Source organism: Lethenteron reissneri, chromosome 22, assembly GCF_015708825.2.
Source record: "Lethenteron reissneri isolate LAM-NWPU_2019-01 chromosome 22, ASM1570882v1, whole genome shotgun sequence".
In the NCBI taxonomy this organism is placed as follows: Eukaryota; Metazoa; Chordata; class Hyperoartia; order Petromyzontiformes; family Petromyzontidae; genus Lethenteron; species Lethenteron reissneri.
This window is the reverse complement of record NC_083800.1, coordinates 14,030,806-14,056,954: the sequence shown is the minus strand read 5'-3', so window position 1 is coordinate 14,056,954 and position 26,149 is coordinate 14,030,806. Positions and strand designations below refer to the sequence as shown.

Sequence of the window (26,149 nt, the reverse complement as noted above, 5' to 3'; positions counted from 1 at the left end):
CCAAAGAGGCCCGTCATCGAGCCCTCCTGCAATTGCGCCCGAGGTGCGGTTGTAGGGGCAGCGGGGTGAAGTGTCCCCGTCGCCGTGGTAGGCCCACCCGGAGCAGAAATCAGCATGTCCGGCAGGATCACCGCCGGAGTGGTGAGGGTGAGCAGTGAGGGTGAGTGGTGATTGGTGAGGGTGTGATTGGTGAGGATGAGTGGTGAGTGGTGAGGGTGAATAGTGAGGGTGAGTGGTGAGCGGTGAGGGTGAGTGGTTGTTGTGAGGGTGAGTGGTGAGTGGTGAGGGTGAGTGGTGAGGTGAGTTGTGGTTGTTGAGGGTGTGATTGGTGAGGATGAGTGGTGAGTAGTGAGGGTGAGTGGTGAGGGTGAGTGGTGAGGGTGAGTGGTGAGTGGTGAGGGTGTGTGGCGGTTATGAGTGGTGATTAGTGAGGGGTGAGTGGTGAGGGTGAGCGTGAGTGGTGAGTGGTGAGGGTGAGCAGTGTGGGTGAGCGGTGATTGGTGATTGGTGAGGGTGTGATTGGTGAGGATGAGTGGTGAGTGGTGAGCGGTGAGGGTGAGTGGTTGTTGTGAGGGTGAGTGGTGAGGGTGAGTGGTGAGGGTGAGTGGCGGTTGTGAGTGGTGATGGGTGAGTGGTGAGCGGTGAGGGGTGAGTGGTGAGCGTGAGTGGTGAGGGTGAGTGGTGAGGGTGAGTGGTGAGGGTGAGTGCTGAGTGGTGAGGGTGAGTGGTGAGAGAGTGGTTAGTTTTGAGGGTGAGTGGTGAGGTTGAGTGGTGAGGATTAGTGGAGAGTGGTGAGTGGTGATTGGTCAGTGGTGATTGGTGAGGATGAATGGTGAGTAGTGAGGGTGAGGTTGAGTGGTGAGGGTGAGTGGTGGTTGTGACGGTGAGTGGTGAGGGTGAGTGGTGAGGGTGAGTGGTAAGGCTGAATGGTGAAGGTGAACGGTGAGAGTGAGTGGTGAGGGAGAGTGGTGAGGGAGAGTGGTGAGGGTTAGTGGTGAGGGTTAGTGGTGAGAGTGAGTGGTGAGGGTGAGTGGTGATTAGTGAGTGGTGAGGGTGAGTGGTGAGGTGAGGGTGAGTGGTGAGGGTTAGTGGTGAGGGTGAGTGGTGAGAGTGAGTGGTGAGGGTGAGTGGTGATTGGTGAGTGGTGAGGGTGAGTGGTGAGGTGAGGGTGAGTGGTGAGGGTGAGTGGTGAGGGTGAGTGGTGAGGGAGATTGGTGAGGGAGATTGGTGAGTGGTGAGTTGTGAGGGTGAATGGTGAATAGTGAGTGGGAGTGGTGAGTGCTGAGGATGAGTGGTAAGGGTGAGTTGTGAGTGGTGAATGGTGAGGGTGAATGATGAGTACAGTCAATATGCACTGCTGTCATCATAGCAGGTACCACCACAGTATGTACTGCTGTCGTCATAGCAGGTGCCACCACACTCGGTATGTACTTCTGTTATCATACCAGGTACCACCACCACAATATGTACTCCTCTCATCATAGCAGATACCACCACAGCAGTATGCACTGCTGTAATCATAGCAGGTTCCACCACAATATGCACTGCTGTAATCATAACAGGTACCAACACAGCAGTGTGCACTGCTGTAGTGATAGCAGGTACGACCTCAGTCGGTATACACTGCTGTAGTGATAGTAGATACTGCTATCGAGTTGGTAGATACCGCTATACTAAATACTAAAACAGTCAGTATATACCACTACAGTCAGTCAATACTGCTACAGTCAGTATATACTACTATACAGTCAGTACATACTACCATGGTGAGTAGCTACTAGAGTCAGTAGATACTATTATAGAGTGAGTAGATACTGCTATAGAGTTAGTAGTTACTACTATAGTCAGTGGATACAACTATAGAGTCAGCAGATACTATACAGTTAGTCGTTACGAGTATATAGTCGGTAGATACTACTGTAGGCCCAGTAAATACTACTATGGTCAGTAGTTATTACAGTCACTAAATACTACTACACAGTCAGTAGCTACTACTGGCTCAGTAGATACTACGGTACAGTCAGTAGATACTACTACAGAGTCAATAGATACCACTTCATCTGTTGTATGTAAGGTGTTGTTAGTATATATACCTACGAGGGGTAAAGATATTTTTTGAGGGGGGGGGGGAGACCACAATTTTCGGAAACCTTTTGACATCAACTATTTACCCCACACTTTCTACAACTTTTTGGACTTGTGAAAGCCTCTTATATATTTGTTGGTGGAGAAATGTACAAACAGCCCACCGGGCTTTGACAATACCTTAGTATCTGTGTATATATATGTAAGGATTTTAAGAAATATATTTTTCACCAGGGCAAAGCCGGGTACTTCCGCTAGTTTTATATATATCCTATACTGTGACGTATTAGAGAACGTAACATGTTCTCGTTTACAAATGTAATGCCATGGTATGTACAGCAATACACTATTCTACACAAGAACAAACCAGACAAGCATTCCGAGCCATTCTGGCTAGACTACACCATTGATACAATCACAGCCAAATACGGATGTGTATGCACTTACAGGAATGTCGCAATGTCACCTTAAAGGTACTATGCACATTGAACACATGAACTGCTACGTGGCTCTTTAGTGTACCCACTCTATTTGTGTGCATCTGTGGGGGTTTACTTGTCAGATTGCTTCCTTTTGACAGCAGAGACAAGGGGGTGTTGGGTAAACTATAGATTTGCATGGGAACGGATACAAAAGCAGTTGCCCAGGAAGTGTGACGCCAGTTTTACTGTTGAAAGTACAGCCATGGGATGCTGCTGGAGCAGGTATTGCTGCTGCTGCCCCTGTCTCAAGAGAAACTCCATCGATTCCAAGCTCCCTACCAGCAACCGAAAAGATGGCGTGGTCAACACTGCATTCGAAGTTCAACAATCTGAAGAAAACGTCTCAAAGTCTAGTAAAGTTGACATTCAGAGCAGGGGGAAGAGTACAAGTCGGCAGTCAGGTTTCCAGGGAGGCAAAAATAATAATAGAATTGATAAAACGTCCGTGGAGATTCCCTCTGTGAGCATAACGAATAAACGGACGCGTCAAGAGGTTGCACAGACCGAGCTGGAACTTCATGCTTGCGACATCAATAACGTAAACCAAGGTCGCCAAATTGACAAGGCACAGAGTGTAAAGGGTTATTCTGAAGCAGGTCTGAAACACAAAGATGTTAAAGATGTCCCTATCAAAAAAGTCACAGAGTTTCAACAGTGGAAGAGTCCTGTTCCAAACCTTGACATTTTTAAAAATCTTGACCAGCGTGTTATCAAAGTAAGTACTTGTGCACTCAGTTGTATGTGTGTATTTAAAATTAAAATTTATATTTCAGTTAACAACATATGCATACAATGGCTTTCGAAAAATGTATAGTATAATTATTTAAGGATCCCATAAGGTTCACCTACACTGTTTATGCTATCCAAATGCAAAGCAATTACAGCTTTCTGCTGAAAGTGTGGTTCAGTTGTGGCAACTGCTGTGCCAATGGATGTGACATCTGCACACAGCAGTCTGAATATTTATGTGATGGTGGTAAAAAATGTCATGTGCTGTGGGACAGCCATAATAATACATTCGTTTTATAAAGTGCCGTTCAAAAAAATGGTGCTTGAGGATTTAATAGGTCATGATTGTAGGTCTGTGCAAGCCCTCTTAACGCTTTAGCGATTAATATTAGAATCTACATATCCATTCTGTGCCTTACCAGAAGCTAGTGCAAGGAGGTCAGGACTGAGGATATTTGTTCGGAAGAAGAAGTTCTCGATAGACATCGGACTGCTGCATTCTGAACACGTTGTGATCCGTTAAGGACCCTTTCCGCCAGGCCGAACAGGGGGGCATTACAATAGTTAACCCGAGAGTGGATGAATGCATGGATCAAATTATTTGCATCACAGATGGAGAGGTAGAATACTACCCGAACAATGTTATGCAAACAAGTATAACATTTTTTACATGCACTTTGAAAGACAGAGCAGAGTTCAGGATGACACAGAGGTTGTTTTTTTTTTACCAGGAATGAAACAAAAATGTTATGATTACCAAGCAGCAGGTTAAATGGGTTTGACGGGCCAACTCTGTGCAGTCGACTTGGGGAGCTGAGAAGCTTCACCCCAATTTTGTTGCCGTTGAGTTGCGGGAAATTACACTGCAACCAGGAGGTAGCTTCAGCCAACCAAGTGGTGATGAGAGGAGGCAGATGACAAGGGTCTGAATTGGTGTGTAAATATATTTGTACGTTATCAGCATACATATAATAGTCAATACCGAATCGACAAAAGATTTTACCAAGTGGAATAATGTAGATGCAGGATAGCAGGGGCCCCAGGACGGAACCTTGAGGGACACCAGATGAGACAGCACCAAAATAAATTTCAAATTCCCAGAGTAACAAATGGTTGCCGGTTATAGTGGTACGACCTGAACCATTGGAGCACCAGTATGCCAAAGTTGCTTTACAGGCAATTTAAAAGGATCAAGCGAAAAACCATGTCAAATGCTGCACAAAGGTCAAGGAGGATGAGGATACTGATAGAACTGGGGTCTGCAGCCATGAATAGATCATTACCCACCTTGACCAGGGATGTTTCTGTAATGTGCATTAGCCTGAAACCAGATTGTAAGGGTTCCATGACATCACTTAGAGCTAGGGGATTTTGTATTTGCGACACTGCTTAATCATTTTAGATAGAAATGTAAGATTTGAGATTGGCCTCTAGTGAACAGAACTGTCCTGGTCCAGAATTGTTTATTTTTAAGCACAGGGGTAATGGCTGCTATTTTTAAGGCAGGTGATAACAGGTCGGACTTAAGCAAAAGATGTTTGTAACAAAGGGGCAGATAATTGGTAAAATAGAGGTCTTGGGTCAAAAGAGAATCCTGGGGTTCTTTCTACCAGCCTCAATAAGCGAAAAGTAAAAGGTAATTTTGGCAGTTTGCAGTGACTCTCCAATAACCCGTCGGTGATGCTTGAAGGCCTGCACATGAAAGATTTGTCATCCAGAGGCACTCAGAAGTATTGGACTGAGGATTTAATTGCCTATAATTCACCATTGAACAACGGGAAGGGGCAACAGAGGAGACATTGTGGAGTTTGATGAGTGCCAATTAGTTAAACACAGCATATGGGATGGAATTGTAGAGTTCTACCACGTTTTACAAGGCGATTGTGAAATCACTTCATGGATTGTTAGGGGGTATATAGCCTTAAGGTTTTTGTAGTATGAGTTGGCACAGGAAGTAGCAAGTCGAGTCCGATATGACCACACCAGTGTGTCGGAAAAATTCACGTGTTTGGGACATTTTAGTACTTAGGCTTTTGTGACCAATATTAGGATTCTTAAATTTATTTTTTTGGGTTAGATCACGTAAATACAATGTCATAAACCCTCCTCCACCCGACACAGCCAATTAATAAAGTTGTCACGTGAACAAACGTGGCAATGTATTACTGCTTTGCAACACCAATGTGTTGAAGAGCAACATTTAAATGGGTAAGACGTTATCATTCCAGCTACTGCCTAATGATACTAGTTGTAACTATCAGCGAAATGTCATACTTAAAATTAGGCCGGTAGCCTTTGGTGGATAGTCTACAAGGATAGTGGCAATTTAAGTAATCACAATGTCTAAATAATGAAGAATTGTGAAGATACTGCCATGATCGATGCAACAATCACTCCAAATTATCATTCAGGTAGGCGAAGAGGCTCGTGCCATCTTTGCACAGAAGGGTGACCATGTTCACTGGGATGTGAGTCCCAAGGGAACAACTTGGAACTGAAAGTGTTCACCCTCCAAAGTGAAGCATAGGAAGCACGGATGCATAGATTATCACCAAGCCATGTTCAGAAGATGCTTGCAGGCTGCCGGCAAAAAAATCATCTGAGTTGTGCCGTGTGGTGGTGCCTTTTATAGGCAGGACCTGATGGCATCATGGGTGATTGAAGTAATATTCGTGCTGGAGGTGTGGCAAGATCCTTTGGGAAATTACATTTTACAGCGTAAAATGGCACGTATGCTGGAAGCACGCACTTTCCAAAATATTACTTGATAAGCTGGCCAGCTGACACCATAAAACAGAAGGAACACCGTGTTACTGCAGACAGTTTTCTGAGATTGCGAGCAATTCCTTCTGTTTTGTCATTGTTCCAAAAAACAATTAATCGCTTCCAGGCCATATGTATTCACTTCTTCCCAGGATTTCAACGTTATAAATGATCATGTTTTAAACAAACCTGAGTGTTGTTGTCTGCAACGTAGCTATTATATTCCATAAACCCATGCAAAGACTGTTTCTAGCCTTCACTATGGAGTTTCTCAAGACCATAAGCACCCCAAAGGGATTGGCTAGTGTCCATCATAATATCTAATGAGGCATTGGTCCCGCAATTGGTTGGTTATGAACAGAAATCTTCTGTTTCTGCATAACCGTTGATCCACGGCTCATTCTTCTCTATTCAGAGCAGTCCACAAGTGGACGTTCCTCCATCCATCACCTGGGGTTTGTGTGGAAGCTTCAGGTGCTCCACAATTGTTATTGATACTTATCCACAATTCACAATGATCAAATATTGAACTGTGCTAATCGGAGGTACGGCTAGTTTATTTTAACTTACATCGTGTAGTCATAATTCCAATGTTTAACTGTAGCCCTCAAACGCCGGAGAGAGCCAATCAAATCAATATGTCACGTGGGAAAATGTGCCTAATGATTTGGTTTAGAAATGAAACCGGAATGTTGAATTACAAGCTACATTTTTACAATTTTGTACGACGTTTCACTGGAGATATCAAGCATTGTGTGAAAGAGCTTCTTGGACCAGGTCCTTAAGTAGATGCCTTGACATCATCAGGACAGCCATGAAGGTGATCAGTCGAATGCTGGTTGATTGGTTGTGATTTGCATATTAGATTCGTGTATTAAGGTGAATCTATTTTATATATGATTTTCTAAAGCAATTAATTGTTAATTAGTCAATATGGTTAGTTAGTATTCCGATCCAAGATTATGACTATCAATTTATTTTCTGCTTACTCCAATTTTATTCCCTCGTGAAGAAACACACACTTCCTTACTGCGATATAAGAAACCTTGTCCCCTTATAACCTGCAGATGGACTTTCCCCGATCATATTCCACAACAAAAATAGTTGAGATGATTACACAAGACACTCAGACTGAGTTGGAGAAGCTCCGAGCAATTTGGATATGGGTGTGCCACAACATCGGTGAGCATACACACCGCATTTATTACACTTTTCTAAAAATATATATAAATGATATAAAGCTATTCTCATGCTATGTGTGGAGGACTGAGAGAGATATAACAATCTGACTTGCAACAGATGTATTTACTTGCTATGTCAGTACAAATTAATGTCATTACCACAATGCTATAATCACGTATAAATATGTCTCCATAGAATACGATGTGAAATATTGGTTTGGAAAAAGCAAGTCTCACTACAAAAAGGAAGACGTCCTCAGCTCACGGACCGCTATCTGTGCTGGATATGCTGGGCTTGTCTATGAGATGTGCAGGTTTTATTTCAAACTAAATGCAACTTATTTTGTGAACAATAGTTATTTTAGAGCAACTTGATATATTTTTCATAATTTTATTTATTGTAATATGCATTTCACTTTGCATAATCATTAATGTAATTTATGAACAAATGAGGGTTTACGTTCACATTATATAGCTACCATATGCTCTCTGGTTCTTTTAAAGTCACGTAGATAGAAAAATAATATTTTATTTCTACCTACGTGACTTTACCGAAAGAACCAGAGAGTATGGATTCCTGCAGTCACGAAAGCTTAAAATCAAGATTTAACTATCATATGTTTATGTTTTTTTTAAATGTCTTAAAACTCGAGGGAAATTACTATGCAATGACATTGGTTAAAATTATATGCAGATATACAATCGCAAAATAAGTGTATGATCGTGTGATGTCAAATGAACAGTTTGTAGTGAGCATCATGAGTATGTAATCCAAGTCCTGCACACAAGGGTATGAGAGGTAAGTGACGTTATCATCTACGAATACAGATATAAACAATTCTCAACATGCGCCACTCCACTATAATTACTGATGTGTAATTACACAGACACATGGAGACATCCAAACGCATGGTTAGAGATTTTTACAAAGCCCCCTTCCTCCTCGCCTCAGTACGTTAGTTACCTTTCCCCTCCCCCCTTCTCCCTCCCATATAAATCGTCACTCCCCCCCCGCTCCCCTACGCGTGGTTCCCACTTGGTTGGGGCAACGAGTCCAACTCCCCCTGCCCCCACCTCCTAGGTACCGTCCCGTTGCGCCGACTTGTCATCCTATCAGGTTCACAGAATTGTTTTTATTGTAGTTGTAAATACTGTATGAACATGTGAAATATGAACTGTTCTGGAATACGAAAGAAGGGGCCTAATTAAGTAGTGTTTTTGGCCAGATGACAACTATTTTTGAGTCAATTTCACAAAGACATTTTACAAAAGAATTGGCTCAATTTTATCAAATAAATTGGACGCCCAGATAAAAAAGTGTCTTTCAAACAACAACGGGCAAACTGAATCCACTCCCATTGAGTGGTTCTACGTTCCAGCCAATATTATGCCAGCAAACCTATGGCGGGATGCCGAGACATCAAACCACCTGGGAAAACTCCGAGGAAGCGTAGATCTCCCATTACACCAAGACCAGCTAGATCCTCCACGAACTCGTCTATGATGCCAGAGACCAATCTGGGATCGCGTGAGACAATTGGATGAAGCGGGATCAACTGAAGGCATCCGGCGAACACTGGAGTTCTGCCGAGGTTCCTAATAAAAGTCTTAATAAGGACCCCAACCCCTGCTCCGCACGGCTTTGATCTTCAATAAAACTGTGGTGCTCCGTCGAACAACTAGAGAACAGCAGCTGGTCGCTGCACACACCTCTTTTCCAAGTGGGACATTAAACATGACGCACTGAAACTTTGGCCACCCGAAGCAAACAATGGACCATATCGTAAAACTGCATTCTACACCCACTCTCCTGCGACTAAACGGTTTTAGTCGCGCCACTCCCAAAAGCCATCACATGGCTCACCACACTTAAACGTGAACGTATAATTTAGACATACTTGCCATTTGCAAGAAGATTACGAGTCAAGATCAATTCACAGCTTCAAAGCTGTCAACATCCATTGACGGTCCGGCTATGCAACAACAATCGACCAAGCACCTGGGACAGAAAGAGGAACACATGAATTAGAGAACATGCGTAACTAATCGTTATGCCTGAAGAAGCAGATTTTTTATAATTGTAAATTGCCATCCTTACTTTATATTATCATTGAATGCGTGTTTTTAGTTAAATGGCCCTACTTTTTTACCCGGATCAAAATAGTTTTCAAGTCGGTTCTTGATAAGTGCATGTTCTCTCTGTGTCGACATATGCACATGTTTATACACAGGCATGTAGGAGTGGAGTGTGAAGAGGTCATTGGATATGGCAAGACCCTCAGGCACGGACCGTTCCAACTTGAGGACTCTAATCATGCCTGGAACGCTGTTCGCATTGGCGGTCGCTGGCATTTACTGGACGCCTGCTGGGGAGCTGGTGCAGTCAGTGATGAAACGCAAAGCTTTACTCGCAGGTGCCGTATTACACCACAAGCAACACTCCTGGTTTTCTTGATTTAAAATCTCACTGGAGTACATTGGCAATTAATAAACATGATCTGTATATGAACCTTATGGCGGGACCCCGGGGTCCCATAAGCTCTCGCATAAACTGTGTTGCGACATCATTTTATGTCTGTTGAAGGCGAACGATACGGCAATATATTCCTCTCGATGAGCCCTACACGATGCACTAATCAAAGTTTATTTTTTTTCTGCGCATTCGTCCTCGCTGCACTTGGACGACATGACCACAGAATGATCCGCGCCAGGCGGGTCACGGCGTTTATGTGCGCGGTGGGACAGTCGCCAAAAATAAAAAAAATTAATTAAGATTTTGACTTCAGTTTATTCAGGACCCTGGGGTCCCGCTATAAGATTCAATTATACACAATGATCAAAGTAATTTTCTATCGCATCATTCCATGCAAACGGCACCTAACAAGGCTGCACAATCCACAATCACATACGTACATATACAGTGAGGGAAAAAGTATTTGATCCCCTGCTGATTTTGTACATTTGCCCACTGACAAATAAATGATCAGTCTATAATTTCAATGGTAGGTTTATTTGAATAGTGAGAGACAGGATAACAACTATAAAATCCAGAAAAACGCATGTCAAAAATGTTATAAATTGATTTGCATTTTAATGAGGGAAATAAGTATTTGACCCCCTCTCAATCAGAAACATTTCTGGCTCCCAAGTGTCTTTTATACAGGTAACGAGCTGAGATTAGGAGCACACTCTTAAAGAGAGTGCTCCTAATCTCAGCTTGTTGTCTGTATAAAAGACACATGTTCACAAAAGCAATCAATCAGATTTCAAACTCTCCACCATAGACAAGACCAAAGAGCTCTCCAAGGATGTCAGGGACAAGATTGTAGATCTACACAAGGCTGGAATGGGCTACAAGACCATCGCCAAGCAGCTTGGTGAGAAGGTGACAACAGTTGGTGCGATTATTCGCAAATGGAATAAACACAAAAGAACTGTCAATCTCCCTCGGCCTAGGGCTCCATGCAAGATCTCACCTCGTGGAGTTGCAATGATCATGAGAACGGTGAGGAATCAGCCCAGAACTACACGGGAGGATCTTGTCAATGATCTCAAGGCAGCTGGGACCATAGTCACCAAGAAAACAGTTGGTAACACACTACGCCGTGAAGGACTGAAATCCTGCAGCACCCGCAAGGTCCCCCCTGCTCAAGAAAGCACATATACATGCCCGTCTGAAGTTTATCAATGAACATCTGAATGATTCAGAGGACAGCTGGGTGAAAGTGTTGTGGTCAGATGAGACCAAAATTGAGCTCTTTGGCATCAACTCAACTCGCCGTGTTTGGAGGAGGAGGAATGCTGCCTATGACCCTAAGAACACCATCCCCACCGTCAAACATGAAGGTGGAAACATTATGCTTTGTGGGTGTTTTTCTGCGAAGGGGACAGGACAACTTCACCGCATCACAGGAACGATGGACGGGGCCATGTACCATCAAATCTTGGGTGAGAACCTCCTTCCCTCAGCCAGGGCATTGAAAATGGGTCGTGGATGGGTATTCAAGCATGACAATGACCCAAAACACACGGCCAAGGCAACAAAGGAGTAGCTCAAGAAGAAGCACATTAAGGTCCTGGAGTGGCCTAGCCAGTCTCCAGACCTTAATCCCATAGAAAATATGTGGAGGGAGCTGAAGGTTCGAGTTGCCAAACGTCAGCCTCGAAACCTTAATGACTTGGAGAAGATCTGCAAAAATCCTTCCTGAGATGTGTGCAAACCTGGTGGCCAACTACAAGAAACGTCTCACCTCTGTGATTTCCAACAAGGGTTTTGCCACCAAGTACTAAGTCATGTTTTGCAGAGGGGTCAAATATTTATTTCCCTCATTAAAATGCAAATCAATTTATAACATTTTTGACATGCGTTTTTCTGGATTTTTTGTTGTTATTCTGTCTCTCACTGTTCAAATAAACCTACCATTAAAATTATAGACTGATCATTTCTTTGTCATTGGGCAAACGTACAAAATCAGCAGGGGATCAAATACTTTTTCTCTCACTGTATGAAGGTGTTTTCAGTGAATTAATGCGTTTATATGTAGAAAGAAACCTGGAACACACAAAGAAAACCCACATGGGTGAGAGGGCAACACTCTATCCCATAGCGATGGATAGATGGAGATTAGTCCACACTAGCAGTAATGTGTTGCCTGATGGCAAGCCAGGGTATGGCACCTACTCGACGCCCACGAGATGGGATATATAGTTAAGGGAGCTTAAATAACGTTCCCTGGATTGTGTATGAACTAAACATTTTACTTCGCTATGATTATTGCACTGTCAACGCAGTGACCTTAAGGTTCCTGAGATCGTGGTGAAATCCCTCCTTCAGCTTAAACGCAACGTTGTTTATTTCTCGTGCTTCTATTTGTTTTTAACAAGATCACCGATTGTCTTGGTCTGCGGCCAAATGTTCTTTACACAAACCATTGATTTCCTTTTGTAAGAATTTGTTGAAAATGTATGGCTCGGCTAATTCAGTTGAGTTTTTCCTTATCCATGACCAAATTTGTCCATGGAATCTTGAGATTGGCGGATGTTCATAGTAATTTCAGTGCACCGTGTTTATAAACTGTTGTACGATACCTTTTATATCCCTTCCTGATGTCTGTGGAGTATAAGAGCTCAGATATCATTCACATATATAATATTCATTGAACATTTGCATACAATTTACATAATAGATAATGCATTGTGTCTATGAAGAAAAATATCCATACCACAACAACGATATATTTACACTTTTGAAGTGAAATTCACCTTGTTACTTATCCTAATTCACATTTTTTTAGAAAGTTGTATTTACGTAACCCAGGTCACCATTGGAAAATGGGCAAAGTTTCATGAGTCTCACATGGTGTATTTAATGTTCTAAACAAATGATAATACTAATTTATAACGTGCACAATTTTCACATGCCCGAAGGCAGCGACCCTGAGGCATGGATATTGAGTGGCTGCATACCCCCAGTCTCACAAATTAATGTGAACTTTCATATATTCCTTGGGTCTTTCGGTAAAGTCACGTAGATAGAAAAATTATAAAATAAAATAAAATCACGACTCTTCAATCGCAACACAAGCAATTGTCTTCAGGTGAGAACATACAGCAGGCAGACTGCTTTCTTCCTATTTCTTCCTGCCTCAGCAGTCCGCGTGCTGTATTTTTTCACCTGAAGACGATTGCTTGTGTTGTGATCCAAGCGTCATGATTTTTTATAATTTTATAATTTTTCTATCTACGTGACATTCCTGAAAGACCCAAAGAGTATGAATTCCTGCAGTCACGATGGTTTTAAGTCAATATTTATATTCCTTGGCCTTATATTGTGCTATTTTGATTCATGGCATTAGTGAATACTCACACACAACATTAAACAATGGGAGACAAATTCCAACCCTAGTATGTAAGTGTGATGATTGCCTTCACCGAGTTGCCTATTCCAGGCAGCTTTAGTTACCTTGTGCAACTACTCATACGTGTTTATAACCCCCTTTTTACAGCATCTTATCAGTAATGCCAAGTAATCATGTTCCCTTTCCTAATTTCATCGGCTTCACTGCTTTTTCAACCTCCTCTAGGGTTGCCTCTTTCTCCATTTCCCCAATCATCTATTTACATTGAAAATAATTTTGGTACCTGATATAAACTTAAATATAATTTTACCTACTCGATTGTTTCCTCCCTGATTTATGTTATGCGTATAACTGTATGCAGGTACAATGAATTTTACTTTCTTACGGACCCAAAGCAATTTGTAGAATCGCACTGGCCTGAAATTTCAAAATGGCAGCTAATGGAGCACCTTGTTAGTCGAGAAGACTTTGAGTATCGGGTACTGAAGGAGGTCGAATTTTTTAAGTTGGAACTCAAGCTGGCGATGACAGACCATTGGATTGTCAATACAGGTCAGTGATTTGCACAACTGGATATTGAGCCATATCCATCGTGAATGGTCTTCAAATTATAGTTTTTTTCATATGTACACTGGTGTGTAATTACATTGGACACAAACTAATGGCACAATTTCATTGGTGTCTTTCAATATTTAATCTAAAAGTTGATCTGTGAAAAAATTGTTCTAGAAGTGGCAGTGAATTAGGATAATGCATACATTGTCCATTGCTACCAAGATCATCACACTCATGGTTTAACTAGAGGCCGACCGAAACTGCATTTCTGGTTTCGGCCGAAACCGAAACCAGACCGAAAGTTACAAATTGACTTTCGGCCGAAACCGAAAGTTTAACTTCACTTTCGACCAAGACCGAAACAGAAAGGTATATAACCGAAGTTATCGAACACAAGATTTATGAAATTCTAGCTTTACTACCCGGCTTCGCCCGGGACTTGGATTCACCACGGCCGGCCGCCTTTGTCTCCCCAGTGGCGATGTTGACACACCACACCACTTACTCGTTTGAGGCTGGGTCAACCTAGGGGAGGCCCAGGACCAGTTCAAATAATCGTCACCGGCCGTGGGCGCGAATCGAACTCGGGCCACCGGGTTCGTAGCGCAGCTCGCGAATCGCTACTCAGTCGCTGCCCCGCCCCCCCGTCTAGGTGCGTGACGTCATTTATTGACGGCCCCAGACCGTGGTTGCGGCTGTAACCTCGCTCGCAAGCTGCTGCTGACGTGTGTGTGTATGCAGCTTATCGCATAGGATTGCCTAGCGCCGACTGACCGGCTAGTAGACTTAGCACTCGCGCTACATTCTAAAAATAGATCTTCGGTTGACGACCGAAAGTCAATATCAGTTTCGGCTGAAACCGAAACCAGACCGAAAGTTAAAAATGTACGATTTAAAGCTTTCGTGACTGCAGGGATCCATCTTCTTGGTTCTTTCGGTAAAGTCACGTAGAAGAGAAGTAATAAAATAATAAAAATAAAACATAATAAAATAAAATAATTCTCACGACGTTTCGGCTACAACGCAAGCAGCCGTCTTCAGGTGAAGCATGAGACACTACCAAGCTAGGAGCTTATATATACGCTGCGTTGGAGGTGCAAGAGCGCCTTAACATTATTTTATTTTATTACTTCCCTTCTACGTGACTTTACCGAAAGAACCAAGAAGATAAAAAATGTACTTTTGGCCGAAACCGAAAGTATGCCGAAAGTGATCATTTGGCAACTTTTTGCGCCGAAACCAAAACCGAAATTCGGTCGGCCTCTAGTTTTAACACTGGGTTTAATTTACACCCATCTCATTTCGTGTTAAAATTAGATAAAGCTAGCAAATTAACGTAAAAATAAATACTTTGTATATATGTTGAACTATTTTTGCACCGTACGTGAACAACCGTGCTAACCGGAGGTGAGGGGGAAAGACAACAAACTAAACACAATAATCAGTTCTAAAGAAATTAGTTTTTTAACGTAGATTTAAAAGTGCATAGCTCCAGTGGCTTCCTAATAATACAATGCATAGATTCAAACCTCTATTTTATAGTGTTTATCCTGAAATGTACTGCAATATGTTGTTGCTGTTGCAAATATGTTCGTCCTATATAGGAGTTGTAATATATGTCTTGATAAATTTGACAAAAATATATTATACTTTGAGTATAAAATGTATTTAAATTGCTATTTTTGGTTTTCCTTTGCAGTGAATGGAGTGGCTGAGGTAATGGTTGTAAACAGCAAGGGTCCACTGGAATACTCCTACACGCTAACTAAAGTAGAAACAAAAAGTGAAAGCACTAAACTTAGTAAATCACATGGTCTTATGAGCATTCAAAGAGATAATATGAAGCTGCACATTTTCCCACCTCAGCGAGGTGATTACAACTTGAGTATATTTGCAGCAGAGGCCAACAAAAGTGGTAAATACAGTTTGGACTGTGTGTGTTCCTTTAAGATTCACTGTGAAAATCCTGGCATTAACCCTGTAGAAATGCTGCAATTGAGTCATCATTGTGGGCCTGGGTTAAAGACTGAGGCATTGGGCCTGCATTCCCCCAGTCAGCCTTCTCCAATTATTTACACACCTGATGGAAGATGTGAAGTTGCTTTTCAAAAGTCTGCCAATCAGTGTGTAAATTTCACGGCCAGTCTAATCGATAAATCAGGAAAGAAGTGCGCTAATCATGTCATTATCAGAAACACTCCGAATGAGATCTCGCTAGTCGTTCGCCTCCCTGAGCCTGGCAACTACCAATTGCAGATTTTTGAAAATACATCACCCGAAGCCCAAAGCTTTAATTTTCTCTGTGATTATGTGATTGTGTGCTCCGCACAAATGAAGGCATTTTCTTGGCCACCATTTCCTCAAACTTACGGCAATTGGAGTGATCTGGGATGTGTGCTCATTGAGCCTCTGGCTGGCGTGCTGCCACCAGACCGCAAGGTGCAGTTTGCTGTGAGTGTCCCGACTGCTGTCGAGGTGGTGGTTGAGACATCAGGAGGCGGTAGCTCTCGGGTAGCCCTTGAACAAGGATCCAGTGAACAAAGTGAAATGTGGCACGGAGAAATCACTACCGGAGGTGTTAAATCAACAGTCAACGTGATGGCGATGTTAAACTCAAGATCTAGGATGTATCAGTACATATTGTCATATGACGTGGAATGACGTCAAAAACACAAGTCTTCATAATGGAGAATAATTTAAATTCTGAAATTATATCATGTATATAGAGCTAATTAAACGCATCTACAGTGAAGCCCCTCTTATTCACGATAAACTGTAAATACATTCAGCTAAGCACAATTTCCATTCCGTTATCTGTAGTAAAATTCTCGTTGTACATGATTAATTTTCCATACACTTTTGAATAATCGGTTGAATTTGCCACTCAGCTTTTCTTATCCATTGAAATCGGCAGTCGAATACATCACAAATAATGAATAAAATACTAGTGCATTCAACACATCTGCATAATAGGTGCATATCATAAAATATTGCATGATGAAATGCCTATTAGGCTACTTATTATCAAGTTAACTCTTACACAAACATAACATGAACATTTACAAGATCAGTGTGTGTGCACTTCTGGCAGTGCACACACCTTGTTCACAGTGAGTGTCGATGCTAACCTCTATGCTTTTATTTGTGGGAAACTCAGACAAAATTGGATGCAATTTCGACTCAGCTTCTCGTATTTTTAAAAACATGAACAGTAAATCACTGCCCCAATACACGGATAAGAGGATTCAAATGTAACTGACTCAAGCCCGCGTTAAAAAGTCAAGGAAATGAAAGTTGTGGATGAGAGTAGTTCAGCTGTAGTTTATTGTTGGTCATTCTTGTTTTAATATTGAAAGTATGTATTAATGCTCGACGACATCAGCTTCTGAACAAGCTTAGACAACCGAGATAATGTGTTTATTATGCAGTCATGGTGGTATGTAGATATTCATTTATATTTGTTACATTATTCTGTGAGAAATCCCACGTAATTCATATGGACTGCCAGTAAACGCAGCGGGTGCGTGAGGGCTGCTTTGCAGACAATTCTGCAAACGCAGCGATCATTGGCAAGCCACATCCCACACGACTCACTCTTGCGTCCCACAAACGGTTGCCACCTTTCTCGGAGCTCCCAGGATCGTTCACTTTTTTGAGGTACCAGTACCTGTATCTGTCCTGGGAAATCTGTCGGTCTTCCCGCAACATTAAAAGTCCCTGTTTTTGTCAGTAACTTAATAATAACCCATCGGCCAGAACAATGCATTTACCATGCAGTTCTTCTCTGCTGCTCTTGTTTGATATTCTTGTTCCCAAGATCTATCCCCGTTTTTTGTACCTTAGAGGTGGCAACCCTGATCGCACGTTTATATGCACCGACTATGTTTGCGGCGATTGTACTGTGCTCTGCATGTTGTGAGTGGGTTCCACAACAAGACAAAGAACCCCCTGCAGACTTCAACAGACTATTGGGGAAAGTGCTGATCGCGATACACACGTATATACTATACACGTACACTGATTATTATCTAGTATACAGTAGTATACTATATAATAATTGAATGTAACTTCAAACGCACGTTACTTATATTAAACGGATACATATAAATGTCGAAATGTAACTTTCATGCTGTATTTCTGTTCTTGTATATCCTATCGGGTTGTTAAACGCTTATTTTTGTTCGTTACCGGTATCCATGTGGAATAAAGTAACGTGACCGGTTTTCGCAAGGATAGAAATGTCTATCAATGAAGCGGAACAAACGGAACCTTTAAAATGAGACACAGTGGAGTTGACGGCTCACGCGGCTCGCAGGACGTGCGATTCCATTTGAAACAAAGGCAGGACGCATATGGTGGGGTAAAGTCTGGGTACGTCCAATACTCTTACGAACACATCCGGTCAGCGTTGAAAATAGGCAAAATTGCCCTCTCGAGTTTCGAGGCCCTACTGCCAGCATTGGCGTGAGCGAGCAAGCGCAGGGTTGCGCCTTTGTCTTTTTATTAAACTGAGAAACGAGGGCAAACGTGGCACGCGGTGGCTTTGGCCGTAGTGCCATTTGGGACGTTCGCACGTGCCAATCGGTGCATTTATGACTTCGGATTCCACTGGGGTCGGTTACTTGTTCCTGGCATTCTAAACCAATAATCAATTGCGGTTATCGTTGAACAACCCGAGTATATACGTGATGTAGTCGTATGCAGTTTACAAGTAGCCATCGTATCTAAGAGGCAATAGTTGTGATGAGATGGTGAGAGACAGTATAGTATTGCCCTGGGCTGGCTGCATATGCTGATCTATATTTAATAATCAAATGCATAAGGCATATCATTGTTTACATATCAGTTCAACTGTCACCGTATCTGTAGTATACTTCTGTAACTTAATTTGCAATTTTACGACGATCCGTTGAAATATAATCTGATAAGCCGATTTACACGATCGAATATTATTTAACACTGATTTGTTTTTGCAATATCTTTGATTTCTCACGTGACATGTTTTTGCACTAATTTCTATTTGCTTCGTTGCTGTCATTGATTAGTTTTGCTTTTGTTGTTTTGGTGACCATATTAATTCTGAACTTGTATGCTTGTGCATCGTCTCCTACGGATAAACTTCAAAATAAATTTTATGTGGAGTGCAATGAATGTGTTATTTTGAGTACTTTGAGTTACTAGAAATGCAACCGCGTGACTTAACTAGCCCTACAATACTAGATAATTGATATTGAGAACATACAAATTTGGAGTATATATTCATATATCACTAACATTTCCTTCACCGCATGCAGTACTCTCATTCTGTAAGCACCCCGTGCTGGGCCCCGGCCCCATGAAACTATCGTCCCTCTGGCCTCGGTGTCCCGGCCCCTACTCTCGACCTGGGAGATTATATCATCCACTGTGATATTTTTAGGGGTGACTGCAAAATTCAACCCTTTAGCTCGTACCGATTTTAGGCTGTCAAAAATTGGGATGTTATTCTGATTGATGACAATCTTGTTAGCATCTACCTTTTAATGTGTGGATCTGGCTTATTTTTTGACAGGAGGTTGAATTTAGCGATCAAGTTAACTTTACATTTGGTTGACATTGAAGCAGAGGAGACTGTCATGTTATCTCCATGGTCCCAATCAGAAGTGGACATTGTATCTGTTAATATTAGGTGTGATTGTAAGAGAGTCATATTATCAAGTTCAAATCGGAGCAATCTTATTCTCTCTGAGATTAGTGATAGGCTGGCTTCACTCGGCAGCGCTCCAGCGCTTCACTCGGCAGCGCCCCCCCCCCCTCTCTTGTCTCTTCTCCCTGGCTCCTCCCCCCCTCTCTTGCCTATATAGCCTCTTGTTACAGCAGCCCTTTTGCCCACTTTAGCAATTGTTTCTTGCTGTGGTTGTCCCACCCGATGACGGACGCTTGTGTTGCATCCGAAACGTCGTGATTTAATTTATTTTATTTTATACCTACGTGACTTTAACGAAAAAACCAAAGAGTATGGATCCCTGCAGTCACGAACACTTCAAATCTAAATAGGATTTCTATTATATTAAACAGTCGACGTTTTCGGAAATGGTCCTTCACTCATTAAAAATAACTTAATCACTCCTGCAGTCAATCAGTCACATTTGCTAAAACATATTTTGATGGTGACCCAAGGCAAAAGGATCACAGTGCACGTCTCCAGGAACTGCTGATGGTTTTTGCATGGCAGACAACCACTGAATGCGTTTCATACGTTTCTGCGTATTGTTTACAGTTAAAAACTTTTGCACTATTGCAGACCATTTTGGGAAATAACAAAGACGCCCGTCTCTCCACATAAAATCACATACAGTATATATTGCTCCATCCACCTGAATTTAAACTAATATTTTTCGGCAGCAATTATGAAAAATGTACAAAAGGGCTGCAAAAAGAAATCGAGACAGTGTTATGCAGAGACAGGGCTATGGATTATGGAGAGAGAGATATGGAGAGACGGGGCTATGGAGAGACAGAGCTATGGAGAGACAGGGCTATGGAGAGACATGGCTGTGGATTATGGAGAGACAGGACTATGGAGAGACAGGGCTGTCGAGAGACAGGGCTGTGAAGTCAGGAGAGTCGGCTATGTTGACAGCAATGGAATATGGAGAGACTGCCACCTGATGTTCATGTGCGTGCACAGCGTGCTACGTGCAGTTCGCGCGCATTGTAAGAGAGCGTACCGTAGCAACAGGCCATTGTGTGCCGGTTACCTCGTTTCAAATTGACACTTTATCTATAATCACTCAATTGGTATTGCTTGCAGCAACATCGCCTTCTCCTGTGAAACTATCGCAGACTGTGTCTGCGAAACACAGCAGCGCCTTCGCAATCGAATGACGCGAATAGGAAACGTCTCTTGGCATCTCCCAATCTGCCTTTTCTGTCATTGAAACAATTTATAATCACTAATGTAATATTACAACAAACTGTAATTGCTGTTATTAAGTTATTTTTTTAAAATCGATAGTTGTGGAACGCTTTTATGTTGTCTGCCGGCCGAGTCACCCTTGAAAAAGAGGTTCTTAGCTCAATGGCCTTAATTCAGGAAATAAACTTTCGATTCAGATTCTGACGATATTTTCGAAATTGAAAACTCGTTTCTTTAGAACTGCGTTTTGTGTTTAGTTTGTTGCCTTTCCCCCGCACCTCCGATGAGCACGGATGGCTACGTACACTGAGAAATAAGTTCCACACACATATACATAGTTTAACACGGAGGCTTTCTCGACCAATATTATCCATGACGTTTTTGGGTTAAATATAAATGTTGATTTCTTCACAACCCTGGCTGACGCCTGACGAGGCTGGTTGTAATTACCAGCGAGACGTCGTACTCGAATTGTAAATCTTGTGGGTTTACTCTCCAACACACCGGTGTGCTGTAATTGTAACTAATTAGCATGTTTTGTTTACGTGACAAACATTACTAATTGGCTGTGTCGGGTGGTGGCGAGTTTAATGACACATTTATAAATCTTGACTTAAAGCTTTCGTGACTGCTGGAATTCATACTCTTTGGAGCTTTCGGTAAAGTCACGTAGATAGAAAAAAAGCAAGCACGACGTTTCGATCGCAACACAAGCAATCGTCCTCAGGTGAAAAAAATATAGTAGGAGAACTGCTGAGGTAGGAGAAATATAGCGGGAGAGCTGCTGCAGCAAGAGGTTTTTCAACGGTTTTACTTAACTTGACTGCTATGTTTGTCGTGGTCAAATCTTGTAATAAAAATGTAGTCTACTCCCTGTTGTCCAAATAATTCCAAATTTTACACACGTACAGTGAGGGATAAAAGTATTTGATCCCCTGCTGATTTTGTACGTTTGCCCACTGACGAAGAAATGATCAGTCTATAAGTTTAATGGTAGGTTTAGTTGAACAATGAGAGACAGAATAACAACAAAATCCAGAAAAACGCATGTCAAAAATGTTATAATTTGATTTGCATTTTAATGAGGGAAATAAGTATTTGACCCCTCTGCAAAACATGACTTAGTACTTGGTGGCAAAACTCTTGTTGGCAATCACAGAGGTCAGACGTTTCATGTAGTTGGCCACCAGCAGTGGCGGCTCCTGCAAAATCTCTCAGGGGGGGGGCAAATGTTTGGATGATTGATAAGGATAAGGTCCACCCATGCAATGGATACATTAACAGCTTAAGCATGTAAAGGCAACTTCACTTCTTTAATATTAATGAAAAATAAAGTGACTCTTACAATACATCTCCTTGTTTGTTTCTATACTCACTATTATTACACTGCTTACATCACATTACTCGCTTAATACACTGCTTACTTATACTGAAATTTTGCTCTTCTCTCTTTCAAAGTAGCAAAGTGATCAATTACTCTCTCATTGAAAGCAGGCGTGTTCCTGACTAGTTCCCTCTCCATGGAAAGCATAGCCAGTGCATTCAGACGTTCCTGTCCCATTACATTTCTTAGGAATGTCTTAATTCTCTTTAAGGTTGAGAAACACCTCTCAGCTTCAGCAGTTGTCATTGGAGTGGTTATGAGGATGTTCAACAGAGCAACAGTCTCTGAAAAAGTATCCTGGAGGTTGTACTTCAGCAAAACCTGGTACAGCGCTAGTGCACCACAGCAGCCCTTGAATTCTGGACTCTCATAAATGAGAGACAGTTCAGTCTTCAGCTTCGCCTTATTTAACATAGGGTATGCAAACTTGGTATACTTATGTCATACTGATGACAATACTATATTCTATCATAAAAATATGTATTTTTAACGTAATTTTTAACATGTTATGTTTCGGCTTGGGTCTAATTGTCCACGCTCAACTGACGTTGGCTGTAATTGGCCACGGCCCCTGACGTTATGGCAAGCTTCGGGCCACTTCCTGGAGTCGTGGAGTTCTGCCATTATTCGTGCGTTTCATAAAAGCATGTTTTTAATAACGTTTTTTTAATATTACTTATTAAATGTAGGCCACGGACTGCGCCACGGAGCTTTTAGCGGTAAACAAGGTACCTTATTTACCGGGTAATACTTTGCGCTACCTTTACCTTACCGGGTAATTTTTCCGAGCTACCTTTTCCCTACCATTTACCTTACCCCTTGGCATGTCGACCCCTTTACCCTTTTACCCGGTAAAAAGGGTAAATTACCTTACCTTGCCGAGGCCTAGCAGCGGCTGTGTTAATGAGAAGATTGGCATGTCAGTGTCAGAGAAGCGGGCACAACGCCGCCTCGTGGGCAACAAAAGCTGCGGCGTTGGCCGCTGCACTGTGAGAGACCAGCATGTCAACGCAAGAGAACCACCGCAACGGTGGCCGTGCCAGTGAGACATTCAGCCTATTAAACAACGAGATCCACCGCCACATCGAGGAAAAGGGAGCAGCGGCGATGTTAGTGATACATTTATGCTGTTATTGTAAAGACATTTAACAAGGTAATGTAACTCAGAGAGTCGGAAATAACTGCTAAAATCGGCAGGTAGGATGGAAGCATAACAGCCAGTTATGACTTTACCTGGTTAATAACGTCCTTCCAATGATTGCTCAGTTTGTACCCATCTTCTCGGTTGAAATTGTGTCTGTGTTTATATATCTGGATGGCTTCATGAACAAATATTTGTTGATAGCCAGTGGGTTTGCAGAGTACCTTCGTCCAAAATCATGAGCAAACACAAGATCCAGGTTTGATTCAACACAGTACATAAAATTTGTGATCTGATCCCATCTGTGAAGGATGTGATCTCTGACATGCACCACCCCGGTGTCTACAAACTAAGTTGTGCCTGCGGCAGTAGTTACATTGGGGAAACTAAGCGACATGTCTCAGACCGTGTTCATGAACACAAGGCTGATCATTGTTTTAACGCTGTGGGCACACATGAAATGTATTTCTCCAAGACAAAGGTACTCTGCAAACCCACTGGCTATCAACAAAGATTCGTTCATGAAGCCATCCAGATATATAAACACAGACACAATTTCAACTGAGAATATGTGTACAAATTGAGCAATCATTGGAAGGACGTTATTAACCTGGTAAAATCATAACTGGCTGTGATGCTTCCATCCTACCTGCCGATGTTAGCAGTTATTTCCGACTCTCTGAGTTACATTACCTTGTTAAATGTCTTTACATTAACAGGATAAATGTCTCACTAACATAGCCGCTGTTCCCTTTTCCAATTCCACGATCGCGAAAGCCGGCGAGTTAAACAGAGCGAGTTGTATTGCTGTTGTAGTGCACCGACACCCTCGTGGCAGCAGGTGGCGGTAGAGCAGCAGCGAGGGACGTGCCGCCTGAATTCGGCCATGGCGCGCGTCGTTCGCCACAGCAAGTGCACCATTGTCACGCCACTCTGCCTCTTGGTTAATTCGTTTGGTGCCTTCATACCACCTCGCGGGACAATATTCCTCGAAAGTTGCGAAAGGCAGAATTGTTGTACTTCCAGTCTTCCATTTAGCCCCACATTGGCTGCACAACTGAAGATATATACTCTTAGTTTTTTTCGGTAAAGTCACGTAGGTAAAAATAAATAATGAAAATAATAGAAATAATAATAGAAATAAATTAATTTTTATTTCTATAATTATTTCTATGTTTTTATTATTTATAAAATATTTTTTATTTATGTTATTATTTCTATTATTTTTATTCTTTATTTTTACCTACGTGACTTTACCGAAAAAACCTAAGAGTATGAATCCTTGCAGTCACGAAAGCTTCAAATCTAAAATGAAGATATGATTGAGGATTACAACCCTCATCAGATGTGCTATACATTGACAATGGAATTCAAAGGACTGCCGTGCGATGCTTAAAATCTACAATGTAAAAATTCAAAATGCACATCGCTACATTCACAAGCCCATGAGGTTTACCAGCCCATGCGTTTCTTACTTTACTAATTCGCTTAAAACTAGTCAACGCATTGTTGTCAATAACGAGCCTGTAGATTTAGTTGTGTTAACTCTGCTTTTGCACCACTGTCGACAACAACAGCAGCTGTTTGCTTAACGAGTGGGAAAGCTGTAACTTCCTTACGTTTTAGGAAGAGACGCGCGCACGCACGCAATGAATTACTCTTTCAGTACATAAATGACGGTGTCACAGTCGGAGCTCCAATTTATCTTCATGATGTAAATCGTGCTACAAGGCACGCGTTCATTGATGAGCGTAAGCCCAAAGAGGCGCGCATTGCGCATGTACGTATGTTGAACTTCTTTCGCACCGTACGTAGCCAATCGTGTCACCTGGAGCTGCGGGATATGAATATGTGCAGATGGTGCCTATGGTGTGAGCAAGACAAACTATCGCCCCGGTGGGTGCGTGATATGTCTCGTTCATTTTGTTGAATGTGCCTCGCAACAAGACTCCCGGAATGCGCGCGATGTCGCCACATCTCCGAGACGAAGGCGAGCCGAGCCTGGACACTGCATGGATGTGTGATCGTCAAGTACAAAACAGGTTTGTGCAATTCCACGGTGTCAGCAGATGGCAGTGCCGCAAAGTCCCGTCGTCGTTCTGCGCTATGCTTCCACGCCTTCACCAGCCTGCATTGACCGGCGCGGTGAAGAATGGTCAAATAACCCCCAACGAGCCCGCACGACGTGAGGGAAGGAGTTCTCAAGCAGCCGGTGGATTGGAGAGAAAAAGAATGACCGTTCGTGTAGCCCGTTGAGTGTTTTCGCGGCACGTGGAGTTTAAAGCTCCGTTCAAACATACGCAGAGTATCACGGACTTGAACAAACGTTGGATGTGTGCTCGTGAAACAAGTCTGCCAATCGGTGAGAAAGAGCGTCGGCAGTTTAAAGTTCGTCTTTTAAGATAAATTCTACTCCCGTGCGTCAGGGAGAAGGGGGGGGGGCTCCTCCCCCACAGCTGGCTAATCCGTCTACAATGACACCCACTGCTGGCTTGCTGCCAAGCGGGCAAGCCAACTGGAGTGGCTCTGCTCCTCACTACCCCCACTCGAACTGGACTCGGATTGATACAACCTGAGGATCGATCCCCATCATCTATCGCTGTATCGTGATTAAATTAGGCGCGCACCGTGGCAGTAGTGGGCAGTTTAAACGGCTGCTGTGCGTTGATGCAGTACGCACATTCGTGGGGGTATCATCGAATTTAGAATTGAATGAGCATTACTAGCAATCACGGGTACATTCTGCATGCTGTGCGCCTGGCATTTATCTTATCATTGTTAACTTACGTTTTAAAAATAGTATTAAAAATGCAGGCATAACGGGTACTACATCAAGTGTAATACTTTTGTTTTAAACACATGGAGAAAGTTATGTCGCGTCTTCAAATATCTCTGCGACGTGAACAGCTTGAAGCGCTGTGAGTTATCGCTGTAATTCAATGCAACGTGCGGTTGAATAATACATGCGGTGGCGAAAGATGTTTAAAGAGCTCTAAGTGCGGCTTTTTAAACTTCGCGCCGTATCCTGTTAGGGTTCATACCGCGAAGCACTCAATTGTTGAGCGAGTGTTGC

The 26,149-nt window shown here is 42.5% G+C and overlaps 1 protein-coding gene across 1 annotated transcript; it reads left to right on the top strand.

The window, feature by feature from the left end:
- Positions 1–2,766: 2,766 nt before the first annotated feature.
- KY (kyphoscoliosis peptidase) lies at positions 2,767–18,777 on the top strand. Its single transcript, XM_061556623.1, has 6 exons — positions 2,767–3,282; positions 7,127–7,241; positions 7,437–7,554; positions 9,472–9,654; positions 13,460–13,650; positions 15,353–18,777. Exons 1-6 carry the CDS (start codon positions 2,770–2,772, stop codon positions 16,312–16,314), a joined length of 2,082 nt encoding a protein of 693 aa, XP_061412607.1. The 5' UTR covers positions 2,767–2,769; the 3' UTR covers positions 16,315–18,777.
- Positions 18,778–26,149: the final 7,372 nt, after the last annotated feature.

Excerpts from the sequence above, each read along its gene's own strand:
- KY (XM_061556623.1), top strand. The coding sequence starts at position 2,770 with ATGGGATGCTGCTGGAGCAGGTATTGCTGCTGCTGCCCCTGTCTCAAG. Across the intron at positions 7,242-7,436 it reads ATGGGTGTGCCACAACATCG|AATACGATGTGAAATATTGG; the intron begins GTGAGCATACAC and ends ATGTCTCCATAG. Across the intron at positions 7,555-9,471 it reads CTTGTCTATGAGATGTGCAG|GCATGTAGGAGTGGAGTGTG; the intron begins GTTTTATTTCAA and ends GTTTATACACAG.